The sequence below is a fragment of the Aedes albopictus genome, chromosome 3, assembly GCF_035046485.1.
Source record: "Aedes albopictus strain Foshan chromosome 3, AalbF5, whole genome shotgun sequence".
In the NCBI taxonomy this organism is placed as follows: Eukaryota; Metazoa; Arthropoda; class Insecta; order Diptera; family Culicidae; genus Aedes; species Aedes albopictus.
Genome location: NC_085138.1, coordinates 175,662,345 through 175,683,365, shown reverse-complemented (window position 1 = coordinate 175,683,365; position 21,021 = coordinate 175,662,345). Strand labels below are relative to the sequence as shown.

The 21,021-nt window shown below is 37.9% G+C and overlaps 1 protein-coding gene across 6 annotated transcripts in view; it reads right to left on the bottom strand.

The window, feature by feature from the left end:
- LOC109403728 (protein couch potato) overlaps window positions 1-21,021 on the bottom strand; it is a 555,872-nt gene that overhangs the window by 8,167 nt on the left and 526,684 nt on the right. For 2 of the 6 annotated variants that reach the window (XR_009995724.1, XR_002128503.3), the window contains exons 6-7: window positions 17,316-17,518; window positions 9,896-10,131 (exon numbers count right to left, since the gene is read on the bottom strand). Coding sequence is in view for 3 of the 6 variants with exons in the window: in XM_019676593.3 (XP_019532138.1) it covers window positions 7,060-7,462; window positions 9,896-10,131; window positions 17,316-17,324 (648 nt within the window). In the remaining 3 variants the exon portion in view is untranslated. Of the gene's footprint in view, window positions 1-7,059; window positions 7,463-9,895; window positions 10,132-17,315; window positions 17,519-21,021 lie in introns of those variants that run through there. The other 4 variants (XM_019676593.3, XR_002128505.3, XM_029862682.2 and 1 more) reach the window with 4 other exon arrangements.

Sequence of the window (21,021 nt, the reverse complement as noted above, 5' to 3'; positions counted from 1 at the left end):
TTGCATTTTGTGTCTCATTGATAAAAGCAGTACAATAATAGATATGGTTTTAAATAGCGAACAATTTTATTCTATTTCATATCAATTTTTCCCCGAAAACTAAATTAATGCAAAAAAACATTCCCTATTAACCAGACTATATTATAATTTGGGATTCGGTTGAATTGTATATTTCAGCATTAAATTAAAATACTGCCGAATTAGTAACTCTGCTGTTTACATACAGTAAATTATAGTAACTTAGTAACTTGTTGATGGTCTAGAAGGAATACTTAACCCAGTCGCAATAGTCTGGCTCATCTCAAAAGCTCGGAATTTGAAATATAATTTATGGAAAACTGGACCCTCACTCACAAGTGCAGTACTGAGATCAGACCAGATATGAGAACATTCCTTTGCAAAGCGTTACATTCACTACACTCAGGTTTTTGAACTGAGATTGTACCAGGTGCATATAAGTCTCGGCAAGTGAGTGTTCCTATCTCTGAATGAGACATATAAAAGTTAATGGCTATTATATATATAAAACACCCAAGTAGCAGAACTAGCTGATTTATAGTTTCTTTAGTTAAAGTTTGCTTAAGAGTGGTTTGTTCCACTCTTATACAGCAAAAATGATTGTTGGGCAGTAGAACATTTCCAACTCTACGACCGAATTGCGTAGACGCGACCTATTTCAATTCAAATGAAATTTTGCCCATTTATGAGCTTCTATATGAAAATGCTTTTCATATTATTTGTTTTGCAAAATTCTTCACCTAACTTTCGAAAAGGGCGTATGTAAACAACCTAATTTTATTCTTCAAAAAACTATAACTCGAAAATGATGTGTTAGATTGAAATGAAGTTTTCGAAGATGTTTGAGGACTATTTGAAGGACTTAAACAAAAACATACACCAGGAGTAATACCCAAGTAAACACTAGGTACTATTAACACAGTTGAGACCAACGTTGGGTAGGTGTGTGGAACGGAGCCAATCAAATGATTGGTTCGACGATGAGTGTATAAAGATTTTGTGTATTAGAGATTTGATAAGTTAAGAGCAGAATCCTTCGAGGACAGTCATGCTGCAGCAAGGAACTAGGCAGAACGAGGAACGATAAAAAACTCAACAAACATTTTGGATGTACAAGAGTGGAACAAACCTCTCTTAAGTAAACTTCAGCTTAAGAAACTGTTATTCAGCTAGTTATGTTTCTTGGGAAGGACATAGAAGGGCCGCCTTTTCCTGGAGTAAAAGCTCCGCCTGAAAGAAACGTGAAGTGAACAAAAAAAACTGCTGTGTCGTTCATAAAAAAAATAAAAAAACACGGAAGAACTTCTAGACGCGTGCCGAAATGTGTAGGTATAAGGGCGGGTCTTGACGGATGGATGTGAGGTGATCGAAAGGTGGAATCAACACTACGACGAATACCTTAGTACAGCAGGGAGCATCAATAAGCCATATCCCATGTTGCGCAATAAGTCAGTTTTTTTTTAATGGTATCGGAACTATACTCATCAAAATGGGCCCGCCATTGGCCATCTGCTTGCACCGGCTAATAGTCCGGATCTGGGAGATCGAACAGCTACCTTAGGAGTGGAAGGAAGGGGTCATTCGTCCCATCTACAAGAAAGGTGACAAGCTGGAATGTGAAAACTTCCGAGGGATCACAATCTTAAATGCTGCCTACAAAGTGTTATCGCCTTCATCAGCCCCTGCGATAAAGAAGAGGACGGCGGCGACGGGTGCGAAGGCAGACGCGACGGACAGCTACACCATCGACCTGCCTGTGATAAATATCTACCTAGGCTTCAGTCAGATAAGTTATCACTCTTTCGATACACTCTTTTGTCCGCCCGGTTTGTTTTGATCGATTTTGTCTATTGTATCCCTAGTCCACATTCGATCACGTGTTCTTTGACATCCATAACAGTGGTTCCCAAATTACTGTATACGTATAAGGGTGTACAAACTGTAAATAACGGGACATTTTTTTGTTTTTTTTTTCTTTTCTCTCGCAATAGCGTTTTTTTTTGCATCCTACAAGGTGTGCCAAAACAAAAACAAGAATTGAATTCCTATATAATTAGTACTTTTTTTACTTTATTTTTTTAATGTATTAATAACATTGTTTGTTTAACGAACCAAACAGTTCTCGTCCTAAAGAAGAAACTGAACTGTTAATACCTTAAGGCTTTTCTTTTCCTTTTTTGCACTTTTGACATACTTTGCATAAATTTGTTTCCACATGGACGATTCGATTGGAGGCGAAACGCCTCCCAATGATATCATTGCTCGTACGCGGTTTTATCAGCCATCTTCGCCTGGGCCTTGGGCTGTCTATTTCCGGCGCAAATGCAAACCATTGAATATGCTTTCGATTTCTCGAGGTATTTTGGGACCGTAATTTACCAAGTGTGAAAGCATCCAAGCTGCGTGTTACCGCACCTAACAACAAAGCAGCAAATGAAATTGCTCAACACGAAGCGTTTACTGTTGAATACGCGGTCTATGTGCCAGCACGAGAAGCGGAGGTGGAGGGGAAGATCCTCGACGGAACGCTGAAATGTGAGGACATCAAGATCGGCTTTGGTCGTTTCAAAAATAGGTCAATCCCCGATGTGGCTATCCTAGACTGTAAACGCTTATCTACGGCTTCCATGGAAGGGAATAAAAAAATGTACTCGCCTTCACCGTTTCTTCGAGTGACTTTTCCAGGCTCCGTCCTCCTGGAATTTGTTGTAATCGATGGTGGTTTTTACCCAGTGCGTCTTTTTTAGGCCGAAGGTTTTTAATTGTACCAAATGCAAGCAGTTTGATCACAGTGCTAGCTTTTGCGACAACAAGCCCCGTTGTGACAAATGCAACCAGGCTCATTTAGAGGACTCTTGCACACAGGAAGCGGAAAAATGTAGCTACTGTGGCGGAGATCCACATGACTTGCGTGAATGCCCGGCTTACAAAAGACGCATTCATTGTTAGGCGCTCCAAACAGACTTATGCAGAAATGGTAAAATCTCAGAGCTCATCCGCTACCATGTCTGAATCAGCTGTCCCAGTTGAAAATCCCTATCAGGAGTTGTCTTCTGATGATCAGGACGATGGCGAAACTGATGAGGGTGGATCTCTTTCCGAGGTACACGCGCCTGGAAAAAGGAAGTAGGGATCTTTCCCGGGATTGCGCCGAAAGGTCTTTTTGAAGTCTTCCCTCAAAAGTTTGCCTAATGTCAAAGGAGGCGGGGTAAACTTAAAAACTCCGAAGAATCAGGTTCCTTTAGCTTCAGATCCATGTTGTAGCAAAAACCTGTCACCCCCGTCTCCGCCTGTTGAATACACTTCAAAGACAAATATTCGACAAGGTAGCAAGAAAAAAGCTACCAAAGTTCCTCGCAGTTCAAGCAAGCCTCCTAGACCCAAGCGAGGACTGTTTACTTTCAGGATTCTCGTGGATCGCTTATATGATGCCCTCGGCCTTCCAGAAACATTTAGAGGCATTATTGATATGTTTATACCTACAGTAGAAGAATATCTTGGGAATCTGACACAATCATGGCCCCTCCTTGCTGCGATCATATCTTTCGATGGATAATTCATCAAGTGAGGTACAATCCTACTCGGACTTCATTTGGAAGGTGACCCCAAACTTTTGCACGATGCAGCATACTAAGGGGTGACCCCAAACTTTTGCACTGTGAGCTGTAAACCTAACTCGATAATTTAAATTAAGGTATGTGTGCCATCATTAATCTCACGCTCCCATATTCATCCCATTCGAAAACAAGCGATTACGGCACCGATTGATTCCGTTCTTTTTGTTTTCATGGGTGCTCACTTCCAACAAAAAATGAAAAAATATGAAACAAAACAAATAGCGCTTCAGTCCTTTGTTTTTCGTAGGATGAAAATGGGATCCACATGCTTAAGAAGGGAACCAATACCCTATGTTGTGAATTTTTCCGCAAAAATCTAATGATTAGGTTTCAAAGAAGATAGAAATAGGGTTCTAATGCAACTTTAATTTTAAAATGGTCGATCCAATTTTGAATTACACAGAAAACAATTTTTCGTAAAGATGTAAGAAAAACATGTAAGTTTAGGTAAACTTTTTATACTAAAAAATTCATATGAAATTTGTGAAATGTACCTACGAATCAAATCTAACTCTTTATCTTTCGATAGAGTCTAAGAACGAGTGGATTAAATGAAAGATGACTGGGATATGACCGAAAAACATTTCCATGTTTTTGAGGGGGTGACCCAAAACTTTTGCACGAGAGTATATGCATTTAAGGTGTCTTACTGCATCACTAAGTTTTCAAACGAATCATTGACTTTTTGCTTTTCAATGATTGTTTGCCTCGCATTTTTGAAGTGATAAAAAACTGTCAATTCTGCAGCAACGCAGCAGAAAAAGTATCATCGCAATCACTGCGAGTGAGCATATAGGATGATACTTTTTCATACGAATATTCGCTTTGGTGGCAGAGAATTATCACTTTGAAATTTTGAGGCTCATATCCAACATGGCTGCCGATGATGCCGTAAAAGCCTTAAAGTAATGATTGCTCTAAATACACCGTATATCCGCATGCAATAAGGCTTCAGCACCATGGTTACTTGGGTCGTCGTCTGCACATGTCGTATCAACCCATTTAATCAAAGTTTCTGCGGACGAACTTCCATCCAGCGAACGACAGTCACTAGCTCTCCAGAATTACGCCTGACGTACTCCACGCAAATGAAACGAACTCCGATCAGAGGAAGTCAGTATGCAAATACCAGGCGAACAGAATGAGACTCGATACAAACTTCGACAGGCGCCCGCAGTCACAGTTGTTTGCTTCTACCAGCGCAGATGTTGTGCTACAAGGAGATGGCTTCTCGCTTCCCGCATCTCAACGGACTTCCAATCGCAGACTATGACCTAGTGCAACCCAAAATACTAATTGGTTTGGATAATCTTCGCCTCGGAGTTCAGCTGAAGATTAGAGAGGGAGGATCGCCCGATCCAATTGCTGCGAAATGCCGTCTGGGACGGAGTATTTCAGGCTGTCTTTCCGCGAAACATGTACCGGAAGTGATCGTCAACTTTCATACTGCTATGGAGTTAAGTTCAGACTACCTTCTCAATGAACAGCTTCGAGATTTCATCACACTCGACAACAATGTGGTCAACACTTCATACGAAAGGCTCGAGTCGGAAGAGAATAAGAGAGCGCGACGGTTACTATAGGATACAACACGACGCACGGAAAATAGATTTGAGACAGGCGTTCTATGGAAATCCGACGCCCCAGTATTTCAATATATCCGATGGTCATTCGGCGAATGAAGTCTTTCGAGAAGCAGCTGATGAGTAGTAATCCACCGTTCGCGAAGTGGGCTATTGAACAGATTCTTGACATCGAAAGAAAGGGATACATAAGCAAGCTAACCAAATCGGAAACAAATGCCATTGATTCTCGGAAGACATGGTTTCTACGTCTATGGGTTGTCTTTAACGCAATGAAGGCGGGAAAAATTTATCTGATCTGGGATGCTGCAGCTACAGTTGAGATAATTTCGATTAGCTCGCTTTTTCTGAAAGGTCCCGATCTTTTCACTGCTCTTCCAACGGTTCTCAGCGGTTTTCAACTGTTTCCCGTGGCAGTAACTGGAGATATCAGGGAGATGTTTCTCCAGATAAAGTTACAGGATGCTGATAGAAACGCTCAAATGTTCGTCTACCGTCATAAACCTGGTGATCCAATTCGGGTCTATGCTATTGCAGTCACAATGCTCGGCTTTACCGGCTCCCTATCGTCCGCTTAGTTCCTCAAGAACATCAACGCTACACTACCCCCGAGCAACGGCGGTTATTAATGAGCATTGCTACGAAGATGACTACCTAGACAGCTTCAAATCTATAATACCTGTGGCTGTGCAAAAGAAACCGTCGATTGAGAGAATTTTTCACAAATCAAGAAATGCGGAAGCATGTGCAATATTACACTGCTCGACAAAATTTTACAAAATTTGGTGTTATGGTATGAGTAAAATAAGAACAGGGGTTTGGGAAGTGTCATAATGAAAGATTTTTTGAAAAATATTGCACCGGGCCTTCACAGTTTAAAACCGATTTTTTTTTTTGAGAACTTGGGGTGTTCAATTGATATGCGCATTAGAGCGTGCCATGCATATTTTTAGGCATTTTCGATATTCGGATTAGTTTCGTTATTGTCCGACGCCTAAATATATGCACAACGCATTCTAATACACATATCAATTGAACACCTCAAGTTCTCCATACAAACTTCGGTTTTGAACTGTGAAGGCCCGGCCCAATATTTTTTAAAAATTCTTTCACTATGACAATTCTAGCACAGACAAACAGACGTAACACTTCGAACATTTTTCGATTCAAATCATAGTCACGGAAACATATTCGCCCAATGCTAAAATGACTAAGTTTGGCCGACCATCAACTAGGTGGCGGTAGTGAGCCCAATGCTAAAATGACTAAGTTTGGCCGACCATCAACTAGGTGGCGGTAGTGAGCAAACGTCAAACTCGAACAAAAACGATGTGAGCGCCACAGGTGGGTAGTTGGCCAACTATCAAATTTTGAAAAAGATCGTTAAATCGAAGTACGATGGGAATTATCAGAGTGTTACGTCTGTTTGTCTGTGATTCTAGGGTCCCAAACCCCTGTTCTTTTTTTTTCATCCCATAACAAAATTTAGTGTTGAACGGTGTTATCAAAGCCCAAATTATGAATTTATTAAGATTAAAGTACGCCGATAACAAATGTTTAACTAGTTGATTTCTGCGTTTGAAAAAAGTAATTGCGCATTACAATAATGAATGCAATGCGCAAAGGATAGGCATTATTACGTTAAAAGGTCGTTTCTGAACATAAATTGTACCTCAAGTGGGACGTTCATTGTCGTCATCGATGCGAATATGTTCACATTTTTTTCTTGCAATGCAACCGTTATGCAGAAGTAGTTTAACAAAACTGTACAAACATTCATGCAAAATAAACAAACTGAAAAGTGATAAAAAAAACACACACACGAACAAGGTGCTACATACTTCTCGTTGTTGCATGTGCAGATGGTAAAAGTGGTGCGATGAAACGTCGGCCGCCATCTTGGATTTGGCAAACTCGATACGCATGGCACCGCGGTCCGACGAGAGCAGGTACTTGCCCTGCAGGGCGCACATGGCGGCGGCGGCGCTGGCCACGTCCTTGAACTCAACGAACGCAACCGGAACATTTGGGTTTGCCATGGCGTTGTTGATGTTGTTGTTGTTATTGTTGTTATTGATGTTGTTGTTGTTAATATGATTGTTGATCATGTTGACGGCGGCATTGACAGTGTTGAAAGGGGTGCTGATGGCGTTAGGGGTAGCAGTAACAGTGGTAGTAGTAGTAGTGACAGCAGCAGTCGAAGTGCCCTTACTGTGCATTCGGAGGCGACTAAAGCCAGGCAGGCTGTCGGTTGGTCAGTTTTTTTGGTAGTTTTGGTGGTGGTGATGATGGTTGGTAGTGGGTTGTAGTAGCAGGAGAGTAGTTTTTTGTAGTTTCATTGTTAAGGGTTGTGAGCGGTGTGCCGGGACATAGATAAATATAAAATACATTCTTTAGAACAAGTGCATTTAAATAGTACCTAAAGTTGAGATTGTGTGGATTACGAACGAAACAAATTTGAAACAAAATGAATAATTTAGGGACTCTACTAGACATAAAGTGCAAACAATGTGCAACCAATTGTTGACCTTATCAAACTAGTCAATGAAGATGATTGGATGGGTATTATGTTCAACCTGTACGAACAGAAAAGTAAACTGAGAGATAAATTTAATTCTATTCATAAATCATCAAATCATACCGTATTACAAACAGACGGAAAGTAGACAGAGTTATCGTCGAGACTATCAAAACTTTTCTTATCTCAGAAAAAAAAATATGAGAAATGTCACGGAATTTCATGAACAAAATGTCATGACATTTTTCATTTTCCACCACTTTCGGTGTAATTTTATATCCATTTACATCATCAATCCATAATGGTGATTAGTTTTTAAAAATTTATTATGTCGTCGATAAATATTTCTTACTAGGGGCAAAGAATGAGCAAATAAAGAAACGACATTTACCATCTTTGCTCAGAAAATATTTGACAATTTGTAACTCCAAATGCTTGACTTCATAAATACATACTGGAATAAGTGAGACATGGACAAATAGAAGTGATATTTGCGAAAAAGCTAGTCTTTCTCTCGGTTAGGCTCGCCTTTACGACTCTTACTCGCTTATCTACTCTGGCTCACACGCAAAACTCAATATATAATGAGCAACTTTCATCCAGCTAGGTTTGTATTACATATTAAATTCTTATGTCTTTATACTTTTTGTATGAGTTCGAGTAGAACAACACTAAAACATGAAGTCAAGATTGAAAAAAAAAAAAATGAAAAACCCATTGTATTTCTAATCGCTGCGTGAAAGTTACTCGTCCAATGTGTACCTTTGTGTAAGATTATACTGCTGACATAGCGGAAACCATCTTCCATCTCTTAAGTCTCTCAGGTGCACCAGAGAGAAGTGAACAAAATTTGGCTAAATTCACACCGCTATTGGTGCTCCAGATGGACTAATACAACTGCAAATACCAAATAGTGTTTATGTAAGTACACACTTTATTCGTTCACTAGAGAACGTGCACACAGCAAATGCAAAATTTAAAGCGCGGAGTCGATGGAGACGCGTGGTTGTTTACCACATTTGCATTATAAGCTATTTTACGAGACGTTCTACCAGTGGGCCGCTCATTGTTATTGTTTACATTTGATGTTTTTGTTTTCGCGAAAAGTAGCTTAACATGTGGTGAGCGCCAATCAGATTTTTGCTGGCAGAGATGTTTTGATTCCTAATGTGGCATGTATCAATCCCCCGAGCTGCATGATGTCACTAGCAGATGAAAAAAACATCACCACAGTCTACGGATATTAATTATAGTGGGCGGATTGACGCATTTTTGCAGATAAACGAACTCCATTTATTGAATGGGCCTGTACCACATGTTATGCTAGCAAAAATGTAAATAAATGGGCCCACCGGTTGGACTTCAAAGCTGGTAAACATTCAAAAAACAGCTGATTTGAAACGTCTCATAAAATGCCTTATTGTTTTCGTTTGCTGTTTCTAGCCTATGAAATGAAGCCAGCTCCAGGTCCAAAGTATGATTGATTAAAGTAGGTATCCTTGACAAAAACGATTTAAACAGCGAGATGTAGGCAAAGAGAAAATTCACCAACGACGTCAGTGAGAAATGTAAAATGGTTACATATTGTTAAATTGCGATATCTACGTAGTAATCGATATTTTGAATCCATTTCACGCAGCCTGTGTACTGTACTAAGTGCACCATAAGATAGAACACTGCTGATATTGTCACATCTCAAAGTACAATGAACTGAATTAAATAGAAGTGTGAACATATATTACGAAAAATGTTATTCAATGATCAATTTCAAATGCTCAATGCTCAATGCATGAGGCATCAAACCATTCTTCTGTTTTAAGTATCACTTTCTAATTTAAAAAAGTTAAATTATTAATACACATATATTCAAGCGCTTGTATGGCGTTTGTAGTACAATGCATACCCAAAACGTTTTCAAAATGTAACAAAAAGAAGAGAAACCTACCCAAACCGAATGACAAAATGTATACAATCAACCAAAGCTACTAAAGCGAAACAAACCCTCGAAGGAAAAGGATAAATGAACTGATGGATTCCGACTGGTGGGTGGTTTATGTGGCTATATGATAGGAATGGACGAGAGCAGAGCAGAACCGAGGCAAGTGACTCGAGCCGCCGACCCTGTACCGGGGCTAGTTTTTCCACCGCTTGAAACTCACCTCGCAAATATTTCTTTGAGCTCATGTTCGGACACAAACTGGCCCAGGTTAGCAACGAACAGCGTTGAACAGGGAGCATTGGCGGCTAGCGGCGGATTAGGCGGCTGACTGCCACCGGTGCTGCCGACCGGACTGGCCAAGGCCGGACTTGGTAAAAAATGGTTCGCTGGTAATCCGGCCGAAACATGCATCGATGCTGGGTGTATTGCTGTCGGATGTGGCATTTGAATTTGTTGCTAGAATGAACATATATAAATACAAAGTGATAGAGACTGACAGGGCAGGCATAGGGATGGCTGATGTTGAAGTTTTAGAAGTTTATTGACGACTCGTTAGATGTTTTGTTAATGTTATTGTTCATTGTGGAATGGAATTAAAGGAGTTATTGACTGAGATTTAAAGCCATATTTCAAGGGGATTTTTGATTGTTATGACGCCTAGTAAGGAGTAATTGTTCGGATTTCAGAGTGAGTGTAATTCGTGAATGAAAACTTTGCACAGCTTATTGATTTTGCCTTTTACAAAAATAGAACCGGCATTCAATGGACGGAATGTGTAGACGCTATTCCTCATAATTGGATGAACATCATATTTCGGCCCCACGGTAGCTGAAAGCGATCCTCTAACCTCTCGTTTGCTTCCATTCTGCAAATTAATTAACTCACAATTAGATTTTCTGAAGATAAGGAAAAGTGTGAAAGTGAGTCCGGGATTATCCGGTACGTGCACTCGACTTGGTTTTGAACGAGGCAAATAGTCTGTCTGGATTCATTTATTTTTCATCGTCCTGCTGACATCGATCGGCTTTTGCCACAGTTCGTTATTTGCCCGGAAAAGATGGGAGTTATTTCCATCAGCCAACACGATCTACCGTAGACAAATGAAAACTTGGCCTAGCTCTTTCACTTCTGGGGGGAAACAAAGACGAAAGGCCAGGCCACAGGCTCAAGGGGTGGGGATGCAGATAAGCCGTTCTAAATACCGAAAACGAGTGAAAAATAAGTTTATCTTTTATCCGTGTTATAATGATGACAGATTTTATGATTCGTCTCGACTCGTCTGCAGTGAGTCAGGACCGGTACCGGAGTGAGTGATAGGAAGCGGAAAAGCTATTATCTGATACGGTGCTTGAGAGGAGACTTTTGCCTTTTTGAGTGAGCCTTTCCTCTGCGGTGGCATGGTATGGTCAGTAGTATCAGCAGGGCACAAGCAGGGGGTTACTAAGATCTCAAAGCTGATTAAGCTTTTGTTCAATTATGTTATTTTTTGTTACATGTTATGTAGTTATATGTATAGCTGGGAGACATTCCGACACCTTCTTCGATTTCAACGAAACCTTCGTCTTCTTTGCGTAACGTCACCACTGGGACAAAGCCTGCTTCTCAGCTTAGTGTTCTAAATATGAACATTTCCAGTTTTTTTTACTGAGAGCATTCTCTGCCAATGACCATGTTGCATGTGTCCATATCATGTGGGGCCTCCAATTAGCATTGTGGATAAGGCTTTGAATCGCCGTTTCGGCGACGGCGGGTTCGATTCTCGTTCCGGTCGAGAACTTTTCTCAACGTCCCTAGGTTTATTGGATCATTGTGTTTCTCTCATAATGTATCTACAAAATCATGCAGTTGCAGGCAAAGAAAGCTTTTCAGTTAATAACTGTGAAAGAGCTCAAAGAACACCAAGTTGAAGTGACGCAGGCCAAGTTCCAGTGGAAACGTAGAGCCACAAAGAAAAAGACGATGAATATCGTGTGGGAGACACGAAGGTATTCGATGCCCTAGGAATTCCAGGAAATTTCCTTTACGGCTTGTTAGAGCCACAACATGTTCTGCTGACCCCTCGCATTCTATCAATTGTTGGCTCATTAAAAATGTTTAATTTGAAAGTTCCTTCATTTCATTTGTTCCTTAGGCCTGAAGTATACAGGGTCATATTTTTGACAAGGAAGGAACTCAAGAAACAACATCTGTTTGAAACTAATGAAAATTCGATCGAGTTGAACAAGATGTTTGAGAGTTGGTTTCATTTTGGATAAATATTTGACCCTGTATACTAACAGCTTTGGAGTATCAACTGCTATACTTTTAATTTTGAAAAAAAAAATCTTCAATTCATTTACGACAGCTTTGTTTTTAGCCTAATGGACTGAATCTTTCACTGGTTGAGCTTCTCACCCAAATTTTGGGTTTTGACTACTTTTCTTTATTGCCCTATAAATTAGGACCAGTCTAGTCGCTCCTATTGAGTTCGGTTTTTCAAAATCTCGCTGAAATGGTAGTGGCAATAATTACGGGGGTCTGTCAATTTGAGAATCTCAATGTATTTTGTTGACTTTTTTGACGAGGACTTTCATCACTTAAACATTTTAAAGACGTGGTGTAAATAGTGAGCAGATCTCAGAGAGAATTATACAATAATACAGATTACTACAGAAGACTCTGTAGCTTAGTTGGAAAGGTAATTGTCCAAACGTATAAGATTTGTGAGTTCAAATATCACCTGAACTGTGGAATTTTTCCATAATTTAAACAATAATCTATCCATTTGTACATATGTAAATTGAGTTAATTGAAACTTATTTTTAGGTAAATTATACTACTGTTAAGCTTACAAAAAGTTGTACAACAGTCCTGTCTACTTTTCAAAATCGTTCTCTAATTCTCAAGTTCATTTCCATATTTTGGTTGGCACCCAAACTTTTCGGAGGCAATCATGCTTTCCAAATTTATTTCTCGGTATTCAAAAAATCCTGGAATAAATCAAATCCGAGAATTTTTGTCCAGAAACGTTCCAGAAAGGACAATGTTCATAGCACATAGCTTGGTTTTTGCTTAAGGAAATGAGATGATGCAATGCGAATGTGTTGGATTTTGAATTTTGATTCTCGAACTACTTTTCTTCTAATACCGATATGGTTTGAAGTGAAATGCTCAAAAAATTTCAAACCATTTTTATATTTTAATCACTAATTATTTACTATATCCCGTACAACTGTGTTCATAAAAATAGCAGTGAAAGCCGTTTTCCATACAAAATGGCCATGCTGTAACTTTGTTCTCCTATGAACGATTGAGCTGAAAATTTGACAGTGAACTACAAATATAGTGAATATTGTTATTGAAAAATCTGAGAATTTTCGAAGCACGTGGAAAAAAGTTGAACACTATTTGAAATTGATCAAAATAATAGCAGTGTTTGTTTTATTTTTTTATTCAGCAAACATTTTTCAAATTTTTAATCTTATATATAAACTTATTATCAAGGCGGAAACTGTCCGAATAACGCTTGAAAATATGTTTTGCTTCTTCAAGGGAAAGCTACATTTCAATTTATTTACACTGCTATTATTTTGAACAATTTCACATAGCGTTTAACTTTTTCCCACGAGCTTCGAAAATTCTCAAATTTTTCTATAATAATATTCACCATATTTGTAGTTCGCTGTCAAATTTTCAGCACAATCGCACATAAGAGCACAAAGTTATAGCTTGTCAAAGTTGGCCATTTTGTATGGAAAACGGCTTTTACTGCTATTTTTATGAACACATCTGTACGTGGCAAATTAGCACAATTTTGCGGTTTATCAATAGCAGTTTCGCAAAATGTTTGCTTCTACGACTACGATTATACAGTTTTATGCAATGCAAATTGTTTTAACGATTAAGTTATTATTTGTACTTGTATATTTACAAACAAGGAATTGTTTATATTGCATACGAGGGTCACCAAAACAAGTTAACCTTCCTATTGCACTACCCCTAGCATAGTGCACGGTTTGAGTCAAAAACAAGCCTAGCAAAAATATAAAAAGCGAAATAAATTTGTCTGTCGCAATTATTTTATTTTTAATTTATTGGCGTAGTTGAAGTTCAAAATCGAAACTAACTAGTTACCGTAAACCGGGGTCAAATTGATCAGCGGGGTGAAATTGATCATTTGGGTACTACATTGTAATTCCATACTAAGAACTCTTAAGCGTCGTAATGATCTTAAACTTTTTACGTCATCTGGTTCGTAGATGTCTAGAGATGAGTATAGACTTTTATTTATTTAAAAAAAGTTAGTTTTGCCTTATTTTGTTTAAGAATTTGCAATGTATTTCTCATTTAGCTGAAATCATTGCTACGAAACAATCGATTGCTTATAGCACTTCCCGTAAATTCTCTGTTTTAACATTTTTCTAGAGCCTTGGTTAGGAAATTATGTAGCTAATCAGAACATTAAATAGCCAAAAATAGTTCATTTTTTGATGAAATGGTCATTTATTGTAATAGAAATCACATATTTCAAATGAAATTGCCTACCTTTAGGCGTTTAAGGGGAAATTTCAAAATTTAATTTTGCATTTAAAGTATTAAATTTACTAGTTGTAAGATTTTAAACGCGTTATTCTGTTTTAGAAGAGCAAAATTAAGCGGAGAAGGATATTTTCCTTTCCAATCCATGCTTAATTTTATAATGATCAATTTCGCCCCTAAGTGGCATTTCCAATATTTTGATTTTTGGAGTTATTTTACTTAAACTCTAAATTTATTGAACAAAATTCTGTCACGTGGTTCCATTGAGATACACTGGGTACTGGTTTTACAGAAATTCTTTTGGCAATATTTGAATTGTCACTGATGTTATCCGCAAAAGTTGTTTTAAAGTGATCAATTTGACCCCGGATTACGGTACCGTGATTTCGGGTGAAATTGATCACTTTTCACAGTTTTTGACGTCTAGTTTTTGGATAGTTATCGATATGGTCAAACTCAATGCTATAAAACAAGTACGACCACGGTTCTTATCAGTCAACGAGATTGAAACTTTTACTGCAAATCATTTTTTTTTTGCAATAAATATCATTTGAAACAAAATATCCATAATTTTGCTTTCGGGGTGATATTGATCAGTAAATGAAATGCCTTTGTAAGTGCTGCAAATGTTTTACAGGTGAATTTACCACCCCAAAACGCAAAAAACTACGCGAAACTTTTACAAGGTTTCTAAATTTTTTATTATTTAAGTCAAAAGTTTATTAAGTTCAAAGAAAACGTCTGAAAGTATGCAATATCCATACTAAATAAGTAATTACTTCCAGAAAATTGCAATTTTATGCATAAATTTAAATATTTGTAGAATTTTTAAAGACGAAATCGTGTTAAGCGAATAATTGGCGAGTAAAAACATTAATTTAAATATTCATTACATGTACGATACAGCCACGTTTATAAAAGCTTAAAAGTGTCTTTGAAGTTCGCCTAACACTCAGTTTCGGAAAATATTTATTTTAATACAGAAATATGTGACTAATTGGCTGTAAAACGTGTATTGATGGTCATTTTCTACAAATTGTTTCAAGTTTAAAGCATTATTTTTAACAATCAAAAATAAGCCTCAAGACGATGAATTTCACCCACTGATCAATTTCACCCGAAATCCCGGTACTATAGAACTATAAAATATATGCGTACATGGTTATTTTTCACAAAATTGACCATAACTCATTAAAGAAAAAAGTGCATTCCAAAAAATTTCAGCGATCAATGCTTATGAAATTACCTCCTCAAAAATATTTTTTTGAAAATTTTCCACGAGTTCGGGCTTAGTTTTTCCGGCTTTTCTTCACGAACTTTCTCAACTGTGGAAAATTCTGTGGAAAAGTTTTTCCAGATCATATTTTTTTTATTCCTAAGAAAATTTGCTTTCATTTCCCAAAAATAAACTTTGTTTCTATGATCTTTCGTTCTTGAGTTATGATTTTTCAAAGTAGTGTCAGGGGAAAACAAAAAAAATCCACCTGAGTTTTCCGGAAAAATAGGCGACGCTGAATTTTTCTCAATTTTTTTTGTTCATATATCCATGAGTCCTGCCTGTGGAAAAAGTTTCATGAAAATCTGAGACCCTTCGGCCCAATTTGTACGATAATAAAAAAAAATCCCCAATAGTTTCAAAGCTTCCAAAGTCCTAATATAGGGAAATTGGCTTAGAACAACGAACTCGTGGCAGTATTGTACATTTGCTCAACATTGTGCTTGCCCCCATGCCCTTGGCGGCTTCGCCCACGTCTTCGCAATCCATTTTTTCACGCTTCATCAACGCCAGTGTCCGGATCATCCACTTTGTCCCATCTATACCTAGTAGTCCATCCAGAGTATAGTTTTCTTGTGTCACTGACGCCAAGTTGGCGAAACTGCTGCGTGATTGGGAGTTCGTCGGAAAGAGCTTTCAATTTACATAATAATGAAGTTTTAATTAAGGAAGTGATTATTTAAATAGGTGATAAATTGGTTCGCTTCGGGACATAAGTTAATGGAAATTGAAAAAGTGCTCCGCGGTATTCAGACGAGAATGCTGAGATCCTGACATTGACCGGAAAGTCAGAGTTCTTTACCGAAATTAATAAGCGTGTCCCGAATTCCGAGCAAAGCCGCTACGATAATGGCGGATATACATTTTTCTAAACGCAATCTTGTGTCTGAGACTTGGGCGAGCATCTCGGGGAGAGTGCTTCCTTTCTTCACGTTGAGTATCGTTATTAGCGTCGTTCAGGAAGACCAAGCCACTGCGTCGAGCTAATTAAGGTGTAAAGTTTTACGTTCATGCTCCCTGTCAACCTTTTGAGCGCTTCTAGCGCAGAGGTGAACTGAAGTTTAGGGGGTGTTGATGAGGTGGACCAGAAAAGTGACGATGTCTTCAGAGTAGCATATGTTGGTATGGATGTGAGCACGAAGAGGGCTGGTCTATTTTCACATCGTTTGTTGTTTTTACCGGAGGAGGATGAACGAGGTGGATGGTTGAATGTGTGGATGGAGGAGGGGTCGTTTGGGGTACTCGAGGGTCTGTTTTAAAATAGACTGAAAAGGATAGTTGTGTAAAAAGCTGAGATGAGATTAGGAGTGCCTGTGTCGGTACATGTGCTTTATCAAAGTGCGAGAAAAGGACTTCCACGGGTGGTAGTGGGTGGTGTCTAGAGTGTAAACGTGTTTTTGTATGAATAAGCGAAGTGGATATGATGATACTGATGACAATGGGTTAGTTGATTTTAGGAGGGCATGTTCTCATGGTGCTCCACTGCCTTGAGAAATGAAAGCACCAAACTGTCTATGTACAATACACTCTCTCCACTCATTTGCTGTATGGCATCATTATTCCGTAGCCCAGAGCAAATTCTAAGAACGGACAGACAAACATGTTTGCTACACCGACTGGAATGCTTCTTGTTTTTTGGCATTGTGTCAAAGTTTTCATTCGAATCTCGGTTGGTAGTGAGTGGTGATGAGTAGAGCGTACAATACGTACAAATGATAAAGAAAGAAAACCTGGCATGGAAGGTGATCTATTATACAGACAGGAAAACAAAAATAATAAAAAAGAGACGCGTACAAAGGGCATCAAAGAACACACTCGAGGGAGTTTTAGGTGGATTCATACTCACTTGGTGCATTGGCTGCTGCTCGAGAACTTTGTCCGTATTTAGTCAGAGGTAGGAGCGTACCGGGACCTGAGGATGCAGTGCCGGATGGACGAGTGTCGCATGCTGCAGGGCCGCAGCACTGGGCAGTTCAGCAGCGGCTGCCGAGAACGCTAACGGATGATGCCATAGCTCGTGGCTCCCAGGAAAAAACGGAGTACCTAAGTCTGACAAAAGTTTAAGTTAGGACTTGTTTTATTGGTAAATACAAGAGAGATACAATGATTGAATGGAGAAAAGGGTTTTGTCTAAAGAAAATATAAGAGCTTTGGTTAAAGGGGGAAATTTTACATCTGACCATCTAGTAACATATTATAGCTGTACAAATCCTGGTAGCGAAGTGGTAGCAGTACATTTGATCATAATTGCGTATCACTCACAGGACATCGTATCCTAACACGACGGGGAATCGTTTGATTTTGAAAATGGTTTAATATTTAAACACAGTTGCACCTATAATTCTTTTAGAAATTTTGAACGATTGCAGTTAAGTGGTAACTATCGATACAATAATTACAGATAAGTTGCATTTTGACAATAAAAATGCCCCAAGACAAAACATTTGATAGAAAAAAATGCGGAAATTAAATCATGTTGCTTTTTTCATCACATTTATTCGTGATCACACAAGAAACATATTTGCCAAATGCTCCAAAATGATATTACGTAATATTTTTTTGCTACAAGATTTTTTGTCTTGGTGCATTTTTGTTGTTAAAATACAACCTATTTGTAACTATTTTTTCAATAGATATCATCAATTTTTTTCAATAAACATCAATTTCTCGATGTTTGTTTAGGTCAATTAAACCAAGTGAAAATTACAACGTTTGATTGGTTTGACATCCATGCACACAACAGAAACATGTGAATTATGGAAAGAACTCCACGTGCTCAGGTTGAAATCAAACACAGGACTCTCAATTCGCTAGACGGGCGCTTCATTCCTTCCAGTTATGGAGCCACTTGATCATATCCGTCTCCTGGAGGCACAGAACTGAGCTTGATTCCACTAATGCTCATGGTTTGTTCCTTTTCACTATCCAAATCTCCTTCCGATGGAATTAGATGAGCATTTATACGTCTCTGTGGTGTGCATCAAAATCAGATCGAGCTATGACAGCAAAAGTTGATCGATTTGAGATATGATTTAGATATTCTCGTTTACTCGGCTTGTAATTTAAAGTCAGCGGGGGCGGCGTAATCAGCGTAAAGTTTTTTTAAATTTATTTTCATGAATTACTACTGTCAAAATATGAACACAGAATCGTTTGTTTTCTATAACCAAGTACATAGTACAATTTTGCCTACATTGTGCAAAAAGTTTGAACGTAAGGAAATCAAAGGTTTCAATTAAAACTATATCCAGAGTTTTGTTATAGATTTTTAGAATTTCCTTGAGGACGTTCATCAGGAAATTTAGGTATTCGTCTAGGTACAATTGCATAAAGTCGTACCGTAATCCGGGGTCAAATTGATCACTTTAAAACAACTTTTGCGGATAACATCAGTGCAAATTCAAATATTGCCAAAAGAATTTCTGTAAAACCAGTACCCAGTGGATCTCCATGAAACCATGTGACAGAATTTTGTTCAACAAATTTAAACTTTAAGTTAAATAATTCCAAATATCAAAAAATTGGAAATGCCACTTTGGGGCGAAATTGATCAGTATACAATTAAGCATCGGTTGGAAAGGAAAATATCCTTCTCCGCTTAATTTTGCTCTTCTAAAACCGAATAACGCGTTGAAAATCTTACAACTAGTGAACTTAATACTTTAAATGCAAAATAAAATTTTGAAACTTCCCCTTAAACGCCTTGAGGTAGGCAATGTCCTTTGAAATAAGTGATTTTTATCACAAAAAATTACTATTTCATCATAAAATAAACTTTTTTTTAACTATTTCATGTTCTGATTAGCTACATAACTTCCCAACCAAGGCTCCACAAAAATATTAAAACAGAGAATTCACGGGAAGTCCTATTAGCAATCGATTTTTTTAGTAGCAATGATTTCAGCTTAATGAGAAATACTTTGCAAATTCCCAAAAAAAAAAAAAGTTGAAACTAACTTTTTTCTAAAGAAATTAAAATCCACACTCATCTCTAAACATCTACGAGCCAGATGACGTAAAAAGTTCAAGATCATAACGATGCTTAAGAGTTCCTAGTATGGAATTACAATGTAGTACCCGAATGATCAATTTCACCCCGCTGATCAATTTGACCCCGGTTTACGGTACCGTAAAACGGGGTATCATTGATCGGCTTGACCGACCTCATGAAATGTTCAAACAAGCATTTAACATTTAATCAGTTTCTGCTATCGAATGGTATATCGTAATCTGTTGTTATTTAGCTATTCAATGACATGTAATTCTTGAAAATTGAATTTCATAAACATTGAAATAAATCGATTTGGCTTACTGTGTTGGTCAAACATTCCTGCATGGCATGAATACTAGATACAATATGAGGTTCGAAATCATTGTATTACTTCAATATGATATCCTAGGCTATCAAATCCTTAAACCATTGCCTACCTTCAGGCGTTATTCGCGGTTTGGAGGATTTTGATCTTAAAATAACCAAAAAAGTTCAAGTCATGTACTTGGAATGTACTTGGAGAATTTGGACAACATATTCGAAATCAGCGACCCCGAATTTAGTAATTAAAGGTATTTTCAACACAAACGAACATTGATCACTAACATGATCAATGTTACCCCAAATCAACAAAATCAAAAATTCGATTAAAAAGTCTATTTAAACATGTTTAAAAGTTTTACAATACTTTTTAGAGTAGCTTAACACATAATCAGAGGGCCAGTACTTGTTTTAAAAATATAAAACAAGTAACATTTGCTTTAACAAAAGAATTATTCAAGAAAGATCGAAAATTCTGATCAATGTTACTCGGATTACGGTACATCTTTTCTATTGATGATTCTTCAATAATCCATGGCATTATGACCAGTCGTAAAACTTTCCGATTCAGAACATAGTTACTGAAGCATATTCGTCACCACGGCTGGGTAATCGACGGACAACCACATTTTCAAAAAGATCGTAAAATCAATGAATGTGTGTAATCATTCCCAATTGTAGTGATACGTCTGTTTGTGTTGAGGTTAGTCTTTAGGCTGGTGTGTTTGAAAACTAGTCGAAATACTATTTCAGCCTTATGCTTTTCCAGCCTTTTGATGTATTCAGCCTTTTGTAATTTCAGCCTTCCGTGTTCCGCCTTTTGTACGTAACCACCTTTCAGAAATTACTCTGGGATTTTCCCAGGCATTTTTCAAGGATATTCTTTTAGAAGCTCCTCTCAAGGGGTTTTCCAGAAGCTCATCAGAAATTCCTTCAAAAATTTCTACAAAAAAAAAATCCTTTTTTTCCTCCGAAAATTCCTCTTGGTTGTAAGGATAACTACAAAAATTGCTTCAAAGTTTTTTGCCTACCAATACCTTTCAGTCATTTTGCAAGAAATTCTTTCAAGAATTCCTCCAGAAGAATCTCCAAGGTTTGATTCAGATCTTTCTCCAAGAATACCTCTAGAAATTAAATGAGAGGAACCACAAGAGAAATTCAAAAAAGAAACCTTCTAATAATTTCTTCAGTTATCCCTGAAGAAATTTCCATGGAGTTCCTGAAGGAACCCTTGGAAAAG